The sequence below is a fragment of the Equus przewalskii genome, chromosome X, assembly GCF_037783145.1.
Source record: "Equus przewalskii isolate Varuska chromosome X, EquPr2, whole genome shotgun sequence".
Classification (NCBI taxonomy): Eukaryota; Metazoa; Chordata; class Mammalia; order Perissodactyla; family Equidae; genus Equus; species Equus przewalskii.
The window spans coordinates 123,892,696-123,911,520 of NC_091863.1; the positions used below are offsets into that span (position 1 = coordinate 123,892,696).

Below are 18,825 nucleotides of genomic sequence, written 5' to 3' on the forward strand. Positions count from 1 at the left end.
TTCAGCTTTTTCTAACTTTTTTTCCACGTGGCTGCTGGAAAATGTAAAAGTCCACAAGTGGCTCCGCACTCTATTCCCATTGGTCGGCACCGCTCCAGCTGGATGGGCATTGCAAGCAGCAAAGGGGCTTTCAACCTCTCTGTGCTTCAACGTGCTCATTTTTCAATCGGAACTGATCCGACACCAGCCTTCAAGGGTGGGGAAGAGGAAGCAAGGAGCTACCGTTAACAGAGCGCTCGGCCAAGTGTCTGAGTATCCAAGCCTGCCTTAAACTCAGCTAAGGTGTGTGAACAGCAGCCAGGGTCACGCCCACAGGCTACAACCCGCGGAGGCCAGCTGCGCATGCCTTCCCAGCCCCAGTCGCCGGGGGGCGGGGCGAGGCCCAAAGCGCACGCGCGGGCGCACTAACACAGGGGCCGAGCCAGCCAATGAGATTGTGCGCGCGCGCGCGCGCCTCCAGCTCTGCCCGCCCCACCCCCAGGCTGGCTCTGCCTCACTCCGCCCCGCGGCGCGGCACGCACAGGGCGGCGCACAGGTGGGCGGGTCCTAGCGGCGCGGCCTGACGGCGGCGGGAGTCTGTGGTCGCTCCCTCGGCTCTGGCCCACGCGGCTTGCACGCTCTTCGGGGTAATATGGCGGACGCGGAAGGTAAAGGTCGTTCCCTCGCGGTTGGTGGGGCCAGGTGCCCCGAGCTGGGGCCGGCTCGGTGAGCCGGGAGTGGTGCGGGATGGCGTCGGGGCCCGAGCTCTCCGCTAGCTCCAGTCGCCGGGCCTCCTGCCGCCCTTGCCTCTGGGCCCTGATTCCAGGACTGAGGGCAAGAGAGCGAGAGGCCCTCGCGGTGATGTGGTGCCGCGAGGGCCGGACCTCCCGTGGACAGCACAGCCCCCTTAGGGCCCTGTCGCCGTCGAAAGGCGTCGGCCGTGCCGGCGACCCCGCGGTGGCGGGAGACCTAGTAGTATTTGAGCCGCTGCCAGCCCGGACGCCGCGGTCGGCGCCAAGCGCTGAGGGAGTAGAGGGTGGTGGGAACAAGCGGGGAAGAAGAGGGGCCTCCGGCGGAGCTCCGAGTCGCAAGAAAGTTCTGGAGGCCACAAGCCCTCGGGGATAGTCGAGCGGTCACTTATGGAACTTTCAGGCCAGCGGGTCGAGCGCTTCTGCAGCATGTTTAAGCCCCGCCAGGGCCACGTGCTGAGTCGGAACGGAAGCCGACACGTGCGGCTGTTGGCGGTGGGAGCCGGAGCCGCGCAGCCCACGCATTTGGCCGTACACATTTTGTTTTCTTCAGTAATTCTAGACCAAGCATCCATTTCCTACCTGCCCTGATTTCGTTTTGTGTTTTAAACGTTGTTGCCTTTATTTTCGGGGAGAACTTCCAAATCTTGTGTTTGTTTTTTTAGTATTTATTTTGCCGAAGAAGCATAAGAAGAAAAAGGAGCGGAAGTCATTACCAGAAGAAGATGTAGCAGTGAGTAGGAATACATTTTCCTTTGCTTTGACTAAAAAACGTTACTTAGATAACAAATTACAAAAAAGAACTGTTTCTAAAGATTTCTAAGGAATGGGCTGGAATTGGGTGGTCGTTATGTAAAACCACACAAGCCCAGCCAACCTAGAGTCTCTCCTATCAGGTGTAGTTTGCTAAATGGTATTGGCCGCACCAGCTGCTCTCCCTGAAATTCTCTTTATCATCTCACCTGCAGACCCACCAACCCTCTTTCTCTTTAAACAGCTGTGCCCATCTTGGTGGTACTTCCCTTACTGTTTGGAGCTCCTGGTTCATTTTTCTTTTTCCTGTGGACGTCCCAGGGAAGCAGCACAGACCACTTTTTCTGTTTTAAAGGCATAGACTTCTGTGGTAGTAATGGAATTGTTCAAAATCAGGTGAGAAGTCTAACAGTGTGTTTCTGTCCTGTGCAAGGAAATACAACATGCTGAAGAATTTCTTATCAAACCTGAATCCAAAGTGGCTCAGTTGGACACATCTCAGTGGCCCCTGTTGCTAAAGGTACGTGGTTAAGATCATGCACCAGCTCAGTGTCTGGCTGTTACATTATCTCTAAGTGTTAAACAGTTGATTAAGAGTGCTTAATGCCAGCGTCCTTGACTTAGGAAATGGTAGATGATAGTCTAAAGCACTGGTCCTGAAAGTGTCTGAGGTGAAGGACCACATTATCATTTTTTTCATTTCCAATGCATCTGACAGTGTTGTAGAATACAGTTAAGATCCCACAACAACGTCAAACTGCTGTTAAAGTTCATAAACTATTATTTCTTGGTTTCTGTACCTAACTCCACCTCACAGACCTATACCAGTTTGTGGGCCACACTTGGAGTAGGACTGCTTTAGTGCTTGAGAGCATGGGCTTTGAAGCCAGACCAGGCTGGGTCAGGCAGTGTGTGACCTTGCGCCAGTTGTTTAACCTCTCTGAGGCTGTTTGGTCATAATGTCTTCTCTTAGGAAGGCAAGCTGAGGGCTGCAGGAGGTAATCCATGAAAGGTCTTTAGCCACAGTGCCTGGCCTTAACATGTCTTGTAGAAGTTATTAACTATTGTATTGTGTTTTAAATAGGGTAGTTTGGTAACTAGATGAATTGCAAGTTTCACAAATGACTTAATGGGCACCTACTATGAAATTAGGAGGAAAAGTTAGAGTAGAAAAAGTTAGTGAGAAACCCCTTGACGAAGTGTTTTAATAAACCAGCGTGTGTGAATGAGGTAAAAGAATGAAATCAGCTTACATAACTCAACACAGTTGAGTTTCTGCTTTGCCAGACATGTCGGCCATTTAGATAGCATCTGCTTTTCTATTGTAAGCCGAGGGGATATGCTAGTGAACCAGGTAGATGATGTCCCTACTCTCATGAAACTTAAAATCTAGGAGTGGGAGACAGTTAAAAAATAATTGCTATTTGTAAGTACCATGACAAAACTAAACTGGGTGCTAGAAAAGATGGGCTTCATTTGAGGGGAGCTGTTTCAGACCAGTGGTGTTGAGCCTCAAGCCTCAGAAAGCAGAGTGAAAAAGGAACAGAGATTGGAGCATCTGGAGCAGGAACAAGCTGGTCTGTTTGAGAAACATTGTTGCCAGTCTCAATTTGATTATCTTTTGTCCCTGAGAAAATCAAAGTTAGTCCTTATTCATAAGCCCTCAGAGTGAAGCCCAGTCTGTGCTGTAGTACCCCAAGAAGTCTCTTTCTAGAGGAGTGCTAAGTTTGTGTTATTCTTACCCATATGGGTGATTTTTCCAGTATGTAAGGAGGCTTAACAATCTGTCACAGCAGATAATGGAAATAAATGAGCAAAATCCAAATTTATGAAGTTGAAGGGTAACCATATTATGGTTGATGGTGGTGCAGATTCTTGTTTTATGTATGTTAATGGTTTATTAAGTTTGTTTTGTGTTGTATCATTGCTTTCTAGAATTTTGATAAGCTAAATGTAAGGACGACACATTATACACCCCTTCCTTGTGGTTCAAATCCTCTGAAGAGGGAGATTGGGGACTATATCAGGTAGGTGTGTTGGGAGCAAGCACTGTTCAAACCTATGTTCTTTTCAAAATGACCCTTTCACATCAGTTATTCAAGGAGCTAGTGGCATTTTAGAATGACATTGCCCTAAATATCTCATAACCTGTACCCATGGTGAACTCTTCTTTTTTGCTCTTCAGATTTAGTTTTTATTAGAGGACCAGAGCTGATGGCATACTAATTTTTTTTTTTCCATTCTAGGACAGGTTTCATTAATCTTGACAAGCCCTCCAACCCCTCCTCCCATGAGGTGGTAGCCTGGATCCGACGAATACTTCGGGTGGAGAAGACGGGACACAGTGGTACCCTGGATCCCAAGGTGACGGGCTGTTTAATTGTGTGCATAGAACGAGCCACTCGTTTGGTGAAATCACAACAGAGTGCAGGTATGTGGAAGAGGTGGCTACTTGGAGATTGGAAGGCTTTCTGCATTTCCTTTCCTTTCTCCATTTTGGCTCTTGGAAGTGATTTCTTCATTAGTAAAAAAAAAAAAAAAAAATTCTAAGCAGGGGTACTCTTGGTTTATACCTCCTGTCCTCTGCCAGATCCTGGTGGGTGTGCCTTTCTTGGAGTTCCGGGTACTAGGATTGTGCACATCGGGCTGACTAGATCTATTCCTGGCACTGAGGCCAAGCTGTGTCTGATTCCAGCTCTAGGCTTATCACTCCAGGCTCCTCTAACTCCGCACTGCTGCTTCTGCCTGAAGTGCCCTTCCCTCATTCTCATCTGGGAGAACTTTCCTGCTTGATCTTAGAAAGGATTTTTTTCCAGGCAGGCTCTACACTGGGTAGTCCAACTGTCCCTGTCAGCACGTCAAAAGTTGAACACCTGATGAGAGACAGTGTCTTCATTCCTTTCCCACATCCACACACCATGAAATCTGTCTTATTGCAAATTTTACAGAAACAGGAGGTCAAATTGCTTGCTTTTTCCCTGCTGCACAAAATGAGAGTGATGTGAGCATATAAAAAATACAGAAAACTCAGTGGCCACACCTGACTACTCTTTTGTCATTTTTCAGGCAAAGAGTATGTGGGAATTGTCCGGCTGCACAATGCTATTGAAGGGGGTACTCAGCTTTCTAGGGTAAGTCTGTAATTGTAAGGAGGTCACCTTTTGGCGACTTGGGTCTCTGAGCCCCTGGACAGCTGGAGACAGGTTGGTTTTCCTGGCTGGCCTTTCTCGTGCTCTTTTCACTGGGCTGTCCTGGCCATCTTGGATGGGTGACTGCAGATGGTAGGGGCACTTCCAGCCATGTCTTCTGAGGTGAAGGTCCTATGGCCCTGAGCCATCTCAGCGTAGTTGAAGAAAGTAAAACTTGAAAGGGCATTTTAGATCTTAAATGATTGAAAGAAACCTTTTGTGTTTCATTTGTGTCCTTAAACTCGCCAGATATTCCCTTTGATCTTATTGAAAAGTCCATCTAATGAGAGTCTTTATTTTCATTTGTGCTTATTCTCAGGCCCTGGAAACTCTGACTGGTGCCTTATTCCAGCGTCCCCCACTTATTGCTGCAGTAAAGAGGCAGCTCCGAGTGCGGACCATCTATGAGAGCAAGATGATTGAGTATGACCCTGAAAGAAGATTAGGTGGGTCAAGATTAGGCCTGTGAGCAACTGAATTGATGCAGACCACACATGGAATCCATTGTCGAGAGTTGTATTCTGTTGTTAAAAGTGGATGCCCTTAGTGTATGGTAGAGTCATGGCCTATGTGTGTTGTCTCTAGTTTCACTGGCTCAGAGAATAACTTTGGGTTTCTCAACTGGTGATGTGTTTACTTTGGAAAATATGTGCTGCTTTTGTGTGTGTGTATCAGGAATCTTTTGGGTGAGTTGTGAGGCCGGCACCTACATTCGGACGCTGTGTGTGCACCTTGGTTTGTTATTGGGAGTTGGCGGTCAGATGCAGGAACTTCGGAGAGTTCGTTCTGGAGTCATGAGCGAAAAGGTACACCATTGTGGAGCTAGAAGCATTAGAGCTTGTACTTAATATCTTCCATCCCTTGGTGGAACGCCACCTGCTTCACATCCTAGAAAAGGCAATTTCCAAAGCGTTGAGTTCAGTTCAGGGTAGCTTCCCTGTTCTGTTAATTAAACTTTGGAACATTGAAACATGGGCTAGGGGGCATGATTGGATAGAAAGCATTGCTCTATTCATTTACTTCCCAGCCTACAAAAGTGTCTGCTTAGATTTAAATATATCTACAGTTAAAGAGGTCCAGAAGAGAGGTGATTCTGAAGGGACTGAAGACAGATGAGCTTGGACTAGCAGACAAGACTAAATTCATTCAGTTTTTGGAAGTTTGGGGTCTGTTGGGCTGAGATACAGTGACACTGAATAATTTCCATACATGGCTGCCTTTCAGGACCACATGGTGACGATGCATGACGTGCTTGATGCCCAGTGGCTGTACGACAACCACAAGGATGAGAGTTACCTGCGCCGAGTTGTTTACCCTTTGGAAAAGCTGTTGACATCTCATAAGCGGCTGGTTATGAAAGACAGTGCAGTAAGTTCTGGGTTTCAAGACTACGTTTGGACAAAATGATGAGAGACATGGTCCATGTTCTGAAAACTTCATTCTGTTTAAAGATGTGAAACATGATGTCATGAACTTATATTTTCCTTTGGGTTTATTTTCTTTTTTTCAACTTTTGTAGATTGGGCACTGGATCCTTTTGTGGTTAATAATGGAAGCATTGGGGCTGGCTCTGTGGCCTAGTGGTTAAGTTCAGCGCACTCCACTTCAGCGGCCTGTTGAGTTCCCAGGCATAGACCTACACCACTTGGTGGCGACTCACATACAAAATATAGGAAGGTTGGCACAGATGTTAGCTCAGGGACACTCTCCCTCAGGAAAAACAAAACCCACACATACTGAGTTCAAGTGAAAATTTAATGCTAGGTCTAATTCCATTTCAAACTAAGGCAAATTAATTAAACATTTACTTTAAGAGTTCTCCCATAGTAAGTAACTTGGTTCAAGAAATAGACTGTCAGTGGTACATAAAATTTGCCCTCCTATAACCTGATAGTTCTGCTTGTGCCTGAGAAACCTTGATTTATCTGAATGATTGGTAGAAAAGGTTGTTTTGATAGGGATAAAAGGTTGAGACTAGAGAGTTTCAGAGAGGTTATTTCTGTTTTAGGGATTTCAATGAAAAGTTTCATCCTGTTTAAATTCTAGTTTGAGGCTATGAAACCTAAACATCACTGAGCTTATCGAGTCTTTTCTTAGCATATTTACTAAATAACCTTATTATCGAGAGTAGTTGTCTTAATGACGCAAGTAAATATGTAAAATGGTGTCAGTTTGGGTTTCCTCTCTAGTAGTGATTTATGGATGAGTTTTGCTTTCCAAGTAGTCCAGAATTTTGTAAAAAGCCTTGTTATTACTAATGACATTGTGATCAATGTGGCTTTTATAAATTAACATTGTAATTGTGGCCAAGAGCATAATCAATTTTTGTTAAATAATATGTAACAATAAAAATTAGTTCTGAAGGGTATAAATTTCTGTATACATTTAATAATTTGAGGTTGATCATTCATATTCAAATCTTAAATTACACAGATGTTTGCATGTTTTGTATGTTAAAGTTAAAAGACAAAAGAGGTATACTAAAATGATTGAAAAAACTTAATCACATAGAACAACATGAATGTGATATACCCTCCTTATGCTGGGGTTAAACTGGTGGCTTCTGGGTGAATTTAAGGGGAGGGTGGAAATATAGTCGGCAAAAGAGATCTTTCTGAGTGAAGACAAGATGGGACAAGGCAGATGGATGCATTGAGTGCCATTGAACTCAGGAAGAGGTGGCCTTAACTTATACCTCTTTGCCTATAACTTAATGTCAAAATTTGTGTATAATTGGTTCAACAGGCCTCGGTAATCTTGCTTGCAAGTTACTTTGGGAGCCTAATAAATCTAATAGGTCTCCTAGTTCTCTTAGACTTTTTCCCTTAACGATAAGGAATAGAGAAGAGCAATTAAGGAAAACTAAAGCTGGATCTTGGTTTAAGAAGAAAACACCTTTAAGTCCATGGACATACAGAGAGCAGCTATTTTTGAAGTCCTCTTTAACCTTTCTGAGACCACATGTACCAAGCCCCTAGCACACAGTGGGTGGTCGCTATTATTCTGAGTCCCTTCATAAGCGGGATTTCACAGGTGGGAGAGCATTCACAGGCTCCCTCCCCCTTGTCCTCCTTTGTTCTGGTGTGGGCGTGGGATGGAGGGCAGTGGCTTGGCCTCTCATGGGTGATGCCATCCTTGCAGGTGAATGCAATCTGCTATGGGGCAAAGATCATGCTTCCAGGTGTTCTCCGATACGAGGATGGCATTGAAGTCAATCAGGAGATCGTGGTCATCACTACCAAAGGGGAAGCAATCTGCATGGGTAAGAGCAGAAGTCACCCTCATCCCTTCTGCACCATCACAGCCAGGCTCACCAAGAGCAAGTCCTCAAAGTCCTGGCCCCTCAGGTGGACTAAGCATTGTGTTACCTGGGGTCTTTTGGGAGTGGTCACAGCAAAGGGCCGTGTCAGACAGGCACAGGCAAGGAGGTAAGTGGGGTTTCCCTTTGTCCCACTGGCTGCTTTTAGAGGCCATGTCTCAGCAGCTTGGCCCTCCAGTGGGAAGAGAGGAACTCATTAATGAAGGGGAATAAATGTCCATGGCAAGTGAGATGGACAGCCATTAGTCTCTTCCTTGTCTGCTTATAGCAGTGAACCTGTAAAACTTTAGCTGCTATTGGATTGTCCCTTAAAGCTTCACATGTTCCATGGCCCCAAAGCAGGTGTGCATGCTGTTCCCTGTGTGTGGCTTGAGCCCCAAGCCTGATGGGTATCTCTTTAGGGTACCTTGTTGAGGTGTTCCCTTCCGGTCTGGCTGTTGTCTGTGGAGATGGAGCCCTCCATGGCTCTCTTGCCTGCTCACAGCTGAGAAAAGGGATGCTGATGACATGCTTTATTTCTGGTGCAAATTTGGCACATTAAGTGGGTAGCTCTGATTCACTTATTAAGAGGTTTCCCAAGATCTAAGAAGCATTGATTTTTATTAGTGTGATTAATACCAGTATTTTTTTTATCTTGATAAGTTTAACATGATTTCAAAGAAGAAAACCTCAAGGCAGTAGAGCTTAGAGTTTTAAATGGGTTTTAAAAAGTTGTATAGAACAGTGGAATTCAGGCTCATGGGTTATTGAGTCTTTCCCCTTCAGATCATTCTTTTATCTCTTCCCAATGCCTGCAGCTATTGCATTAATGACCACAGCAGTGATCTCTACCTGCGATCATGGTATAGTAGCCAAGATCAAGAGAGTGATCATGGAGAGAGACACTTACCCTCGGAAGTGGGGTTTAGGTCCAAAGGTAAGTGGGACTGAGTGTGTGTCCCTGCTGCCACAGCCTTGCCGTCTCCTGGGCTCTAGAGAATTGACAGTGAGTAGAAACGGGCTCGTCTGAGACCAGATTTCAGTTGGACGAGGGGAAGCAGATGGGTATCATTCACATTACACAATGGGATGGTGAATTTCAGCCAACTTGAGGGCTTATCACAGAGTGCAGAGAGGTGTCTGTCACTCAAGAGTCCACAGTGAGGGGCTTGACCTAGGTAGGGGATCTGGGTAAGGGATCTTAGCTTGAGCCATGCCAGTACGAAGGACGTAACATGAGTTGTTGATGAGGTGAAGAGGGGAGGGAAGAGTCCAGGGCAGCTGAAACAGGATGTGCAAAGGCCCTGTGGGGAAGGTGTGCCACAAAGTGACACTGCAGAGGCTCTCACTAATACAATAATAAGCTTTGTGACCTTTGAGAAGTCCCATATTTGCTCCTGTTGTATGTGTGCAGTCATAATACCTGCTTCATGTGTTGACACTGTTCTGATGTTGAAACCCTCATGCTCCACCAGGCAAGTCAAAAGAGGCTGATGATCAAGCAGGGCCTTCTGGACAAGCACGGCAAGCCCACGGAGAGCACACCTGTTGCCTGGACACAGGAGTATGTCGACTACAGGTGAGGATGTCCACTGTAGTGAGGGTGGGAGGATTTAGAGCCCAGAGGGGAAGACACAGCATGCTGGCCACCTGGATGAGTACGTCAGTTACAAGTGAGGAGGGTCCTGGAGCTTGGGTATGGGGAAGGGACAGATTTAGTTTGGGAGAAACTTGCTAAATGTGGGACCATAGGAGCCTCTGGTGGCTCATGAGGCCTTGGGGGTTCTAAGGTAGCAGCAGGTGCTTCACCTTGACTGCCTGGGCCAGTTAGGGGCTGGGGCCTGCACAGCAGACAGTTATCCCTTTCTAGTCTGGGTCATGGGACTCTAGAGGGAGTCAGTCTGCAACAGCAAGTGGTGAGTTCTTCTTCTGTCCAGCGTCAGTATTTTGATGGTGGCTTTAGACTTGCCGGATAGCACTGATAAACTGAGGAGGCAGCAGTACCTCCATGGAAAGCTGTTCAATGAATCTAACCTATTGCTACCTCCCCTCTTTCAGTGATTCTGCAAAGACAGAGGTGGTGGCCAAAGCAGCACAAGCTCCGCAGGTAGTTGCTGAGGTGGTAAAAACTCCAAAGGTAGTTGCCGAAGCAGTGAAAGCCCCAAAGGTGAGTGGTGTGCTGTGATCAGTTTGGAATGCGCTTTGGGAGATGTTTCTGCTTTGCTCATCTCCATGACCATGTGCAGTCCAGCGGCATGTGCTGGCTCAGTTCAGCAGGGCTTCCCGCCCCCACGGTGCACAGTGTGCACTGAGGTGATATCATCTCGTACCCCAGGTGTATTTGTTTAGCCTCTGCGGTCTCCAAATCACTTTCCCTGTTGTATCTGCTGGGAGGAGTGTGGGCTCAGCCCCCACCTCAGTGAGGCAGCAACACCCGAACAGGGTAGGGGTGCACTGCATATTATTCTGGCCCTCACTCTGGGTCAACTGGTGGCACAGGTGTGTTGAAATCAGAGGCTGTGACACTTGGAGCTGAACAAAACTCACCAGGGAGCAAAATGACCTGAGGCCGACACATCTCTAGAGAGCACTGGCTTAGTGTTTCAAAAGTCTGAGGAAAGCGTGTGGTGGCAGCTCCACTTCCTAAGGTTGGGAACCGCTGGCATTAGAGCATAGAATGGCATGTCCAAAACCTTGGGTGGCAGTGAATGACCTGAAACGAGGGATCTGAGAAGAGCTTCTCCTGGCCTGCTTTGGGCCTGTGAGATGTGAAGTCCTGGCTTGCCTGCCTGCCTTGAAGACTTGTGGGGAGCATCCCTAGAGGGCAGGTAGTCTAGATTGTTACATGAGGGAGGTTAGGCCCGGAGCAAAATGGCTTGCTTGGGGCCTTTCAGCCCCCGGGCACTGCACTGCTACTTTGGTGCTCCTGCCATGCCGATGGCTTCCTGGTCTTTGGGAATGAGACCACTTCAAATCCTCTGTAAACCAAGGCTCTGTCAGGGTTCATAATTAGAAAATTTCTTGTTGGATCCAGTCAGGATCTTTTCTGGTGGCTCCCACCTTTTGATTTACTGAAGCTTTCTCATCCGTTTTTGCCCAAGAGCTAACATTTGGTCAATTGTCTCTGCCTTAGCGGAAGCGAGAGAGTGAAAGTGATGAGACATCTCCAGTGTCTCCACAGTTGATCAAGAAGGAAAAGAAGAAGAAGAAAGACAAGAAGACCAAGGCTGCTCTAGAGAGTGCTGGCGAGCCGGGAGACAGGGTGTGTATAAGCACTTTCAGGATACTTGGGCTCGCTCAGTCCTTGGAGAGGAAGGAGTTGCTCAGGTGGCACTGCCCTGTGTTCCTGGAGTGCCTTTGTCCTCCCCCGCCTCCGTGGGATGGACAGAGCCAGGCCCTGGCATTTTATAGTAACTGCTCATAGTTAGAATTCTGTTGATGGTGGGTGGGGAAGATGTCTACCTTGGGAAACTGAATGCTCCCATTTGTGAAAGTAGACCTGCTGCAGCAGCACTGAAAAGCTCAGGACTTGTGTTAATGTGCAAAATTTCCTTAACCCAGAGTATCCTTACAGATCCTGAAAAGGCTCAGTTGATTGGGTAGAACTTCCCTGATTTCCTTTTGGGACTGTAGCAATGGTTCTGTTAGCAGATGCTGTGAGCTTGCTTTCTCTTTCTCTTAGGACAGTGACATCACCAAAAAGAAGAAGAAGAAGAAGAAAATAAAAGTGGAAATGCTTTCTGAGTAGTGGAAACCACTTTAAGCATTCTGTCCAGCTGGGAGGAGAAATTAAAGCCTTGTTGAGAAAACATAGTTCTTTTTGTTCTTGAGAGAATGGAACATAGGTCCCAGAAAAAGGAGAGATCCAGCACATCTTAGCTGCTGCCTGAGACCTCAGTGATGTTACCTGGTGTGGTCATCCCATCTTGTCCTGTTTTAAGGATATGGGTGAAGGAGGCAGGTTTGATGCCACCCACTTTTCTGCTTGGGAGAGTTGGGAAGCCTTGCCTTTAGAGCCAGCACTGCCCAGTAACCATCAGCAGCTGTTTCCTGGTGGCCATTTTGACATAGTCCTCTCCTAGGTTGCTTCCCACTCCATTTAAAAAGTTTGTAAAAGTTAAGTCTGCTCGGTGGACTGGTGTAGAGCAAGTAAAAATATAACAATCATGTTCAGTGTCCTCTGAGGTGTCAGAGCCACCTCTGTCACCCCATATTTCCCTTCTGGATATAGGCCTGGCAAGGACTCGCAGTGTTCCATTTTGTCAGCTATTTGCAGTCCTCCTCTGGTCTGTCCATCCCTTATGCACTTCTTCAGGCACCCAAATCCATCCGGCTACTTGCATTTGTGACAGAAGCCAAAAAACTATTCCTCTGTTCTCTTATTCTAACCCTCATTTACTTTCAAGGGATGCAGTATGCATTACTGGGAGAAGAAGGTTGTAATTTTTACTTAACTAAAGTTTACTTAAGTTTTTAAAGCATTTCTGTTGGATTTTCTAATTGTTGGTGATCTCAAACTAATAGAACAAAAAGTATAAAATATTTTGATTAAAAATCTAGGGACCTTTATGTCCTATTTGAAATATGATGTTTTTCCTTTATGTTTGGTTAGTTTTCTTTCTCTAGTTCTGTGTCTTGCAACATTCACCTTGGGGTCTATCATCTGGTATGGGACCAAATACTCTGGAATCTTCATTCAAGATACTGATTAGATAACAAAAAGGGAATCATCACAAATTAAGTGATCTCCAAAATAACTGAGGAGAAAGGTGTAAGTGTTACATAGTGGGCCTAGCAGGAGATGCCAGTGAGGGTGCCTGGGGGTAAAAGGGGAATGCCTAGAAGCCGCCTCAGGAAACACATAAGAGCCAGGTCTTGACAGGTCTTCAAGTATCTGCAGATACTTACTGGCTCACACTCAGTGGTGGGAGCCCACTGAGGCTTTTGCTTGTGCTGCTGACTGGGTGAGTGGTGAGAAGGAAGCTGGGGGGATCTAAAGGCCTTGGTGAGATTGCTTTCAATTTGGTACCAAAAACTGAGAAAGAATATGAGGAGCAGTTTGTGGTGAGGAGAGGCCTCGGGAGGTGTGCAGAGTGCACCCCAGTGCTGGCTCATAGCTGCCTCTGGTGCCCGGGATCCTGAGCATGGGCTGCACAGCTGAGCCCAGAGGCTGGGTTTTCCCCCTACTCCTCCAGCAAGTTTTAGCAGGAAGTTAAATGAATGTCTGCAGTGAGTTCCTGTTCAGGATAAGTCAATCTTTGCCTTTCTACATGGGCACCAGCCTCGGGAGACCTGCAGTAGGCATTTTCAAGGGCACAAGTGTTTATAATCCTAGCAGCTGCATCTTAGCTCTTCAGGGCTGATGTGAGACTTGGTTATGTGAACAAGGGAGTGGAGTATTGAGTTCTAGACATGTTGATTTAATCTGAGCAGCCAGTTGTGTGGGCTCTCTGAAAACCATGACTTGAGAATAAAGAGAAAGTTAAAAGGAGTGGCTGCTAGGAGGAAAAATGGAAAGATTTGATAGGCATGTCATAACCAAGGCCAATGCACGAGGAAGCAAAGATGAGTTCAGAGCAGTCTTCCCATGAAGCAGAAATTGGACAATCCCCTTAGAACTTTGCTCTCAAGGTATTTTTATATGGCACACATATGTGTGTATGTGTACAGAGACTCATAATGTACCGGATCATGCCCTACCTGACACACGGACACCACACATGAGAGGTTGGGTTATTCTGATCTCTAGACTCCTAAGATTGTTACGGGCTTGAGGGAGACTTAGGAACCCAGGAGAGGCATCTGGTGTTGATGCCCATCCTCCAGGGGCTTAAATCAGGAGACCTTTCCCTTTGCAAAGGCTTGTAGCACAGATAAGTACTCGGTTACAAAATCATTGACATTTTAATACAGCGTTTTTATTGCTTTTGAGGGTTTCCCTAGAGCAGACATCATCCTATTGCACAGCGACTTCATTTTGGCATTTTAGAGAGTTGCAGTTAAAAATGCTTTCTTCAAGGTAAAGACAAATGAAATGCCCAGTGTTAGGAAAATCAGAGCCCAGCCCCTCAGGAGCTTGAACAGGACTGACACCCACTGGCCTAATTAGGATAGTTGTAGAGAGCTGGAAGCTGACACAAAACTAGCTGGAGTGACCCTGTTTGTTTTACAGCAAGGCGAATGGAGTTCCAAATGCTGGAGAGGGGCATACAGTAGTTCCCCTATTCTGCAAGCTTAGTAAACCCAGGAGACAGGCACCCACTGTGGAGAAGTGCATGCCTGGTCAAAGGCTTCTTGCAATTTCTTAAGGGTTTCATCAACGCCATTATTGATGAGTGAGAGGTCAAAGTAGTGAGCATACTGGCTGCGGATGGCCTCAGAGTCCTTCTGCAGCTGCTGCAGGGCTTCTGTCTGCAAAGAAGAGCAAAAGAGCCACGGATGAAGCAAGCCACAGCATGCCCAGCCTGAGCGGCCAGGGACAGGTTTTAAGCAGGTGTCGATTGTGACCATTGCCCAGCTCCGAATCACCAGCTTAAAGACAAACCCTGAAGACCTTGCTGGTGAATGTTAAGAGTAGGGCGTGGAGAGGCAATCAATTAAGAACACTGCAATTCTCAGGATCTGAAACTAACCACAATTATAGATAATCAGCTGTCTGGAAGTCCAGTAGCTACATCAAGATGACATGGACTTGACCAACATCTCCCAGTTTCTCTCTCTGAACATGGAGAGTCATTTCAGCAACCACCAGAGCTGCAATTTCAGGACCAGGGGCCATGGAAAGACTGACAATTTAACTCCATAAAAGTAAAAATGCATAGCAATACACACCAAAAGAAATGCCAAATTGGGAAAAATTTGCAACTGATATCACAAAGGGCTAATTACCCTAATAGAGAGTTTCTAGAAATCAATAAGAAAAAGGCCAATAACCCACCAAAAACATACTGAGATTGGCCAAAAAGAAAACTGGATCACATGCTCCTGGCACAAGGAAGCAGGCACTCTCCCAGATAATCACTCTGAGTTCCGAATTCCCAATGCACACATCCTTGCACCCAGCAATTCTGCCTAGAATGGAGCCTACAGATTTGTTTGCACACGTGAAATGCCATATGTACAGAGCCATTGATTGCAGTATTATTTATAATAAAGTTTTAAAACAACCCAAACAGCCATCAAGAAGGGAATGGTGAAACTAAATAATTATGCTACATACATGCAATGGGACAGCATGCACCTACTAAGATTGAAGAAGCTCTACACACTGATATGGAAAGATCTCCATTGTGTTCAGTGAGACAGCAGGGTGCTGCAAAGTGTGCATTGGGTGGGTGTGGAGCAGGGAGCAACTGGGAAGTGGGGAGCAAGGGGAGACTTTTCAATATATTCCTGGCCTCCTTCCTCTCCCTCTCTCCCCACAGCCATACCACACCCCAGTGTGGGTTCAGTGCTACCTCTGTCCTTCACAGTTCCCCCTGCTTGCCCTACTTGAGCCTGTGTGGCACCAGTGTCAGGATATGTCTAATTGTCCATCTCTGCCACTGGACCCTGAGCACTTCTAGAATGACTATGTCTGATTTGTTTTGTCCCCGTTACCTAGCATGGGCACTGGCCTAGCTAGTGGTTTAATAACTCTGCTGAGTGAATCAAATGTGCACATGCCCTTTGGCTTCTCGGCCTTACAGGAAGGAGGACAACAGTAGCCAGGAAGCTCATGGGAGATTTGGTTACAAGCTGAAGCTGAGCTCCAGCCAGTACTCCAGCCAATGATATAGATGGCTGTCCCAGTCTGGAGAGGCTGGGACAGTGAACCCCCACCCACCCCACACAAACCACTCTTTCCCACCTGAGTGCCCTGGTCAGTCGGTGCAATAAACACGATGAAAGGTGAAAGTTCTGCTGTCCGAACAATCTTCAGGGTCTAGAGAAAAGGAAGGGGAGGAAGAAGAAAAGAGAAAAAAAAGAGTTAGCTGTCATGCTGGATTCCTTCTAATAAGCATCTTTGGGCTTCACCAAGTCCAATCCTATTTCCATTGTTTCCAGTGCTACTGTTCTTGTTCCAGGTGACCCCACTGAAAGGATATGAAGCAAACCTGAGCACCTCTTCATCATCCACTTCTGCCTTTCAATGTCTACCCACCTGGGGCTCGATGTCAAGGATGGCAATCTTGTCCTGCTTATGAATCTGGTGCACTGTTTCAAATTTGGTGCCAAACATGTTGCCCTGGTAGCTGCCAAACTCCAAGAACTCATTGGCAGAGATGCTCCTCGTCATCTCCTCTGTGGAGATGAAGTGGTACTCCTTCCCATCTTCCTCACTCTTCTTCGGTGGCCGTGTTGTATCTGTGCACAAGAAACCAAATCCCTGACAAACTCGGGGTCCTGGCCATCTCCTAAGGGCTTAGACCACGGTGTCTGTACTGAAAGCCTAACTGCCATTGGTGCAGAGTTTAATAGAGGGGTTTCTCCCATGGGATCCTGAATGGCTGATGATAGATGATGATGCAGACCAGGAAATCTGCTGTCCATCCAGAACACGTTTAACTTTAAAGAAGCAAAGCCCAACGTAGAATATTCCCATCATCATTTTCCCTATATGAAGTTACATCTCTCAACCACCAACACCAGGATTACTGAAGCTCAGAAATGGAGAAATGACAGTAGGAAATTTTGTTCGTTTGTTTTGCTGAAGAAGATTGTCCTTGAGCTAACATCTGTGCCAGTTCCTCTATTTTGTATGTGGGTTGCTGCCACAGCATGGCCACCGAGAAGTGGTATAGGTCTGCGCCCAGGAACCAAACCTGGGCTGCTGAAGTGAAGCACATTGAACTTAACCACTAGGCCACAGGGCTGGTCCCTGGAAATATGTTTAAAACAGATCTATGGGCTATAGTCAGGATTTCTTGGAAGTATATTTAAAGTTTCCTTTTCATAGCTTGGGAAGAATCCTTTGGTTTGGTTTAAACTTATGTCCTTAAGTCACAACGTTTGCTATTCCTCATATAAATTGTCCTCTGAGTACAATATGCCCCAGATATTGAGAAACAATCCTCCCCACCCCTCCCCCATAGACCTCTCCTGCTTTCCACCTTCACTGAACACCTCCCTTGTTTTCCACATCATCTGCTTGTCTCTCTCAGTGGGCTCCTTCTCCTCCATCCACAGCCATACACACATCTCTTTCTTTCCATCTTACTAAACAATGACTCTTCTTTGACCTCTCACCCTCTTTTTCTATCTCCCTTCTCATTCAAACTTATTGATGATGAACGAGCCTGTACGGGTTATTTCTACTTCCAGACTTCACTCACTCCTCAACCAAGGGGCATCTGCTTTCTGCCTCCAGTGTCTCACTATGTCCCTAAAGGAAAAATGGAGAAGCAAGGAACCAAAAAGTACTAACATCAGGTTTAGAATCGGTTTTTGACTTTGATCAGCAGTATCTCTTCCCAGGAACATATACAATCATACTACACAGATCCACTGCTGGGGATGGACGTTATCCAACTTCCCTCCTATCTAAAGGGACTGCTGCTGAGACTATGCCTTTTCTGAACACTGCTTTGATTTAAAAAACATTTCATGAAAATTAGAGGCAGCCTAGACATCAAATAATAGTGAGAGACCTGAGGAAATTACAGTACAGCCACTCAGTGGAATGGAAGAGAATTCTCGAAGTGATTTAGGCACATGAGAAAATCTTTAAAATATAAAGTGCAATGAAAAAAGTAATATAAGTTTTTAATAACATATTACTTTAACTTTTAAAAGCAGGATAAAAATGTTTACTACGGCTTCTGTTATGTAGACAAACAGCACAGAAGAGAACTATAAGAAAACAACCTAGTTACTTTGTTATTTGGAGCGATTATAAGCACAAATTTACATCTTTCCAAATTGTTTTATTTTTATAATCAAACACTTAAAAGTAAAATCACAAGAAAAAGATTCCTATGGTATCTCACTTGCCCTCTGAGGCCCCCAGAGCTACTTACACGGGACAGGGTATGCGAACTTCTCCGGGTTCTGGCTGAGCAGGGCGTTCTTAACATGGCTGCGGCCCACCCCACTGGCTCCTGTGTAGGGAGAGAAGAAAGGCTGAGAAGAGAGAAACCGGGTTGCCATGATTCTGATGAAGGCTTCTATTTCTTTCGCCAAAGACAAAGGTGGGGATGGGAGTAGGAATGGGATATGGGTTTTCATCTCTCAGGCCCTTGTGTCCCAGTTCAAGGAAGAAGCTCTTTCTAAGACCTAAGGGTCAGGACTCAGAACAGCTAAGGCATGGGGTTTTCTGTTTATTTTCTAAGGATATTTGCCTTACTGAGCTCTCCAAAATTAACGGAACTGAATTTAAGCCAGTGTTTTTGCTGGAAATTTCACCAGAACCCTCAAACAGATCATCTAACCAACTAATGTTTTAACTTTAAAGACAGGGAGGTGAGCCACCCACTGGAGGCAAGGTCATGGACCTGGGATTGGGACAAGGACTCATTCCACTTCAAGGCCAGGGATCATGTGGATGACTAAAATACTTTTCAGGGCCTCCCATGTTATTTAACAGCACTCTAACATGTGTACTTAAAAAAAAAAAACAGCATAGGACTAGAACACTCCTACTGCCAAACAGATGGACAAAGAACAAAACCCAGTTTAGGATCTGCCAGCACCAAAGCTGACCTAAAAGAATCAGTTGCTGAAAATCTTGTAAGGTTTAATTTCCCTTGTATGGTAAGGACTCAGAAAATTCTTTAATCTGCTCTATATGGAGAACCCAAGAGAAGACCTCATTTTTTTTCTTTTCTTCCTCACTGCCTTTTTTTTTGGAGGGAGGGAGGTTATATGAAACAGGCAGGAA

At 46.0% G+C, this 18,825-nt stretch overlaps 2 protein-coding genes and 2 non-coding genes across 4 annotated transcripts in view; 3 read left to right on the top strand and 1 right to left on the bottom strand.

The window, feature by feature from the left end:
- The first annotated feature begins 386 nt into the window (after positions 1 to 386).
- On the top strand, positions 387 to 12,550 carry DKC1 (dyskerin pseudouridine synthase 1). The gene is made up of 15 exons (XM_008509175.2): positions 387 to 647; positions 1,394 to 1,461; positions 1,915 to 2,001; positions 3,417 to 3,508; positions 3,728 to 3,912; positions 4,548 to 4,612; positions 4,989 to 5,115; positions 5,345 to 5,475; positions 5,894 to 6,037; positions 7,811 to 7,931; positions 8,786 to 8,904; positions 9,443 to 9,546; positions 10,026 to 10,134; positions 11,101 to 11,229; positions 11,650 to 12,550. Exons 1-15 carry the CDS (start codon positions 632 to 634, stop codon positions 11,713 to 11,715), a joined length of 1,563 nt encoding a protein of 520 aa, XP_008507397.1. The 5' UTR covers positions 387 to 631; the 3' UTR covers positions 11,716 to 12,550.
- On the top strand, positions 5,572 to 5,705 carry LOC139081243 (small nucleolar RNA SNORA36 family). The gene has a single exon (XR_011536365.1). It is a non-coding gene; the product is annotated as a small nucleolar RNA SNORA36 family (small nucleolar RNA).
- Positions 9,814 to 9,945, top strand: LOC139081246 (small nucleolar RNA SNORA56). Its single transcript, XR_011536368.1, has one exon. It is a non-coding gene; the product is annotated as a small nucleolar RNA SNORA56 (small nucleolar RNA).
- A 1,313-nt stretch (positions 12,551 to 13,863) lies between the features above and the next one.
- MPP1 (MAGUK p55 scaffold protein 1) overlaps positions 13,864 to 18,825 on the bottom strand; it is a 31,824-nt gene continuing 26,862 nt past the window's right edge. Inside the window, exons 9-12 of the mRNA XM_070604648.1 lie at positions 17,966 to 18,046; positions 16,111 to 16,313; positions 15,817 to 15,891; positions 13,864 to 14,378 (exon numbers count right to left, since the gene is read on the bottom strand). Coding sequence (XP_070460749.1) covers positions 14,202 to 14,378; positions 15,817 to 15,891; positions 16,111 to 16,313; positions 17,966 to 18,046 — 536 coding nt within the window. The 3' untranslated portion in view covers positions 13,864 to 14,201. The remainder of the gene's footprint in view (positions 14,379 to 15,816; positions 15,892 to 16,110; positions 16,314 to 17,965; positions 18,047 to 18,825) is intronic.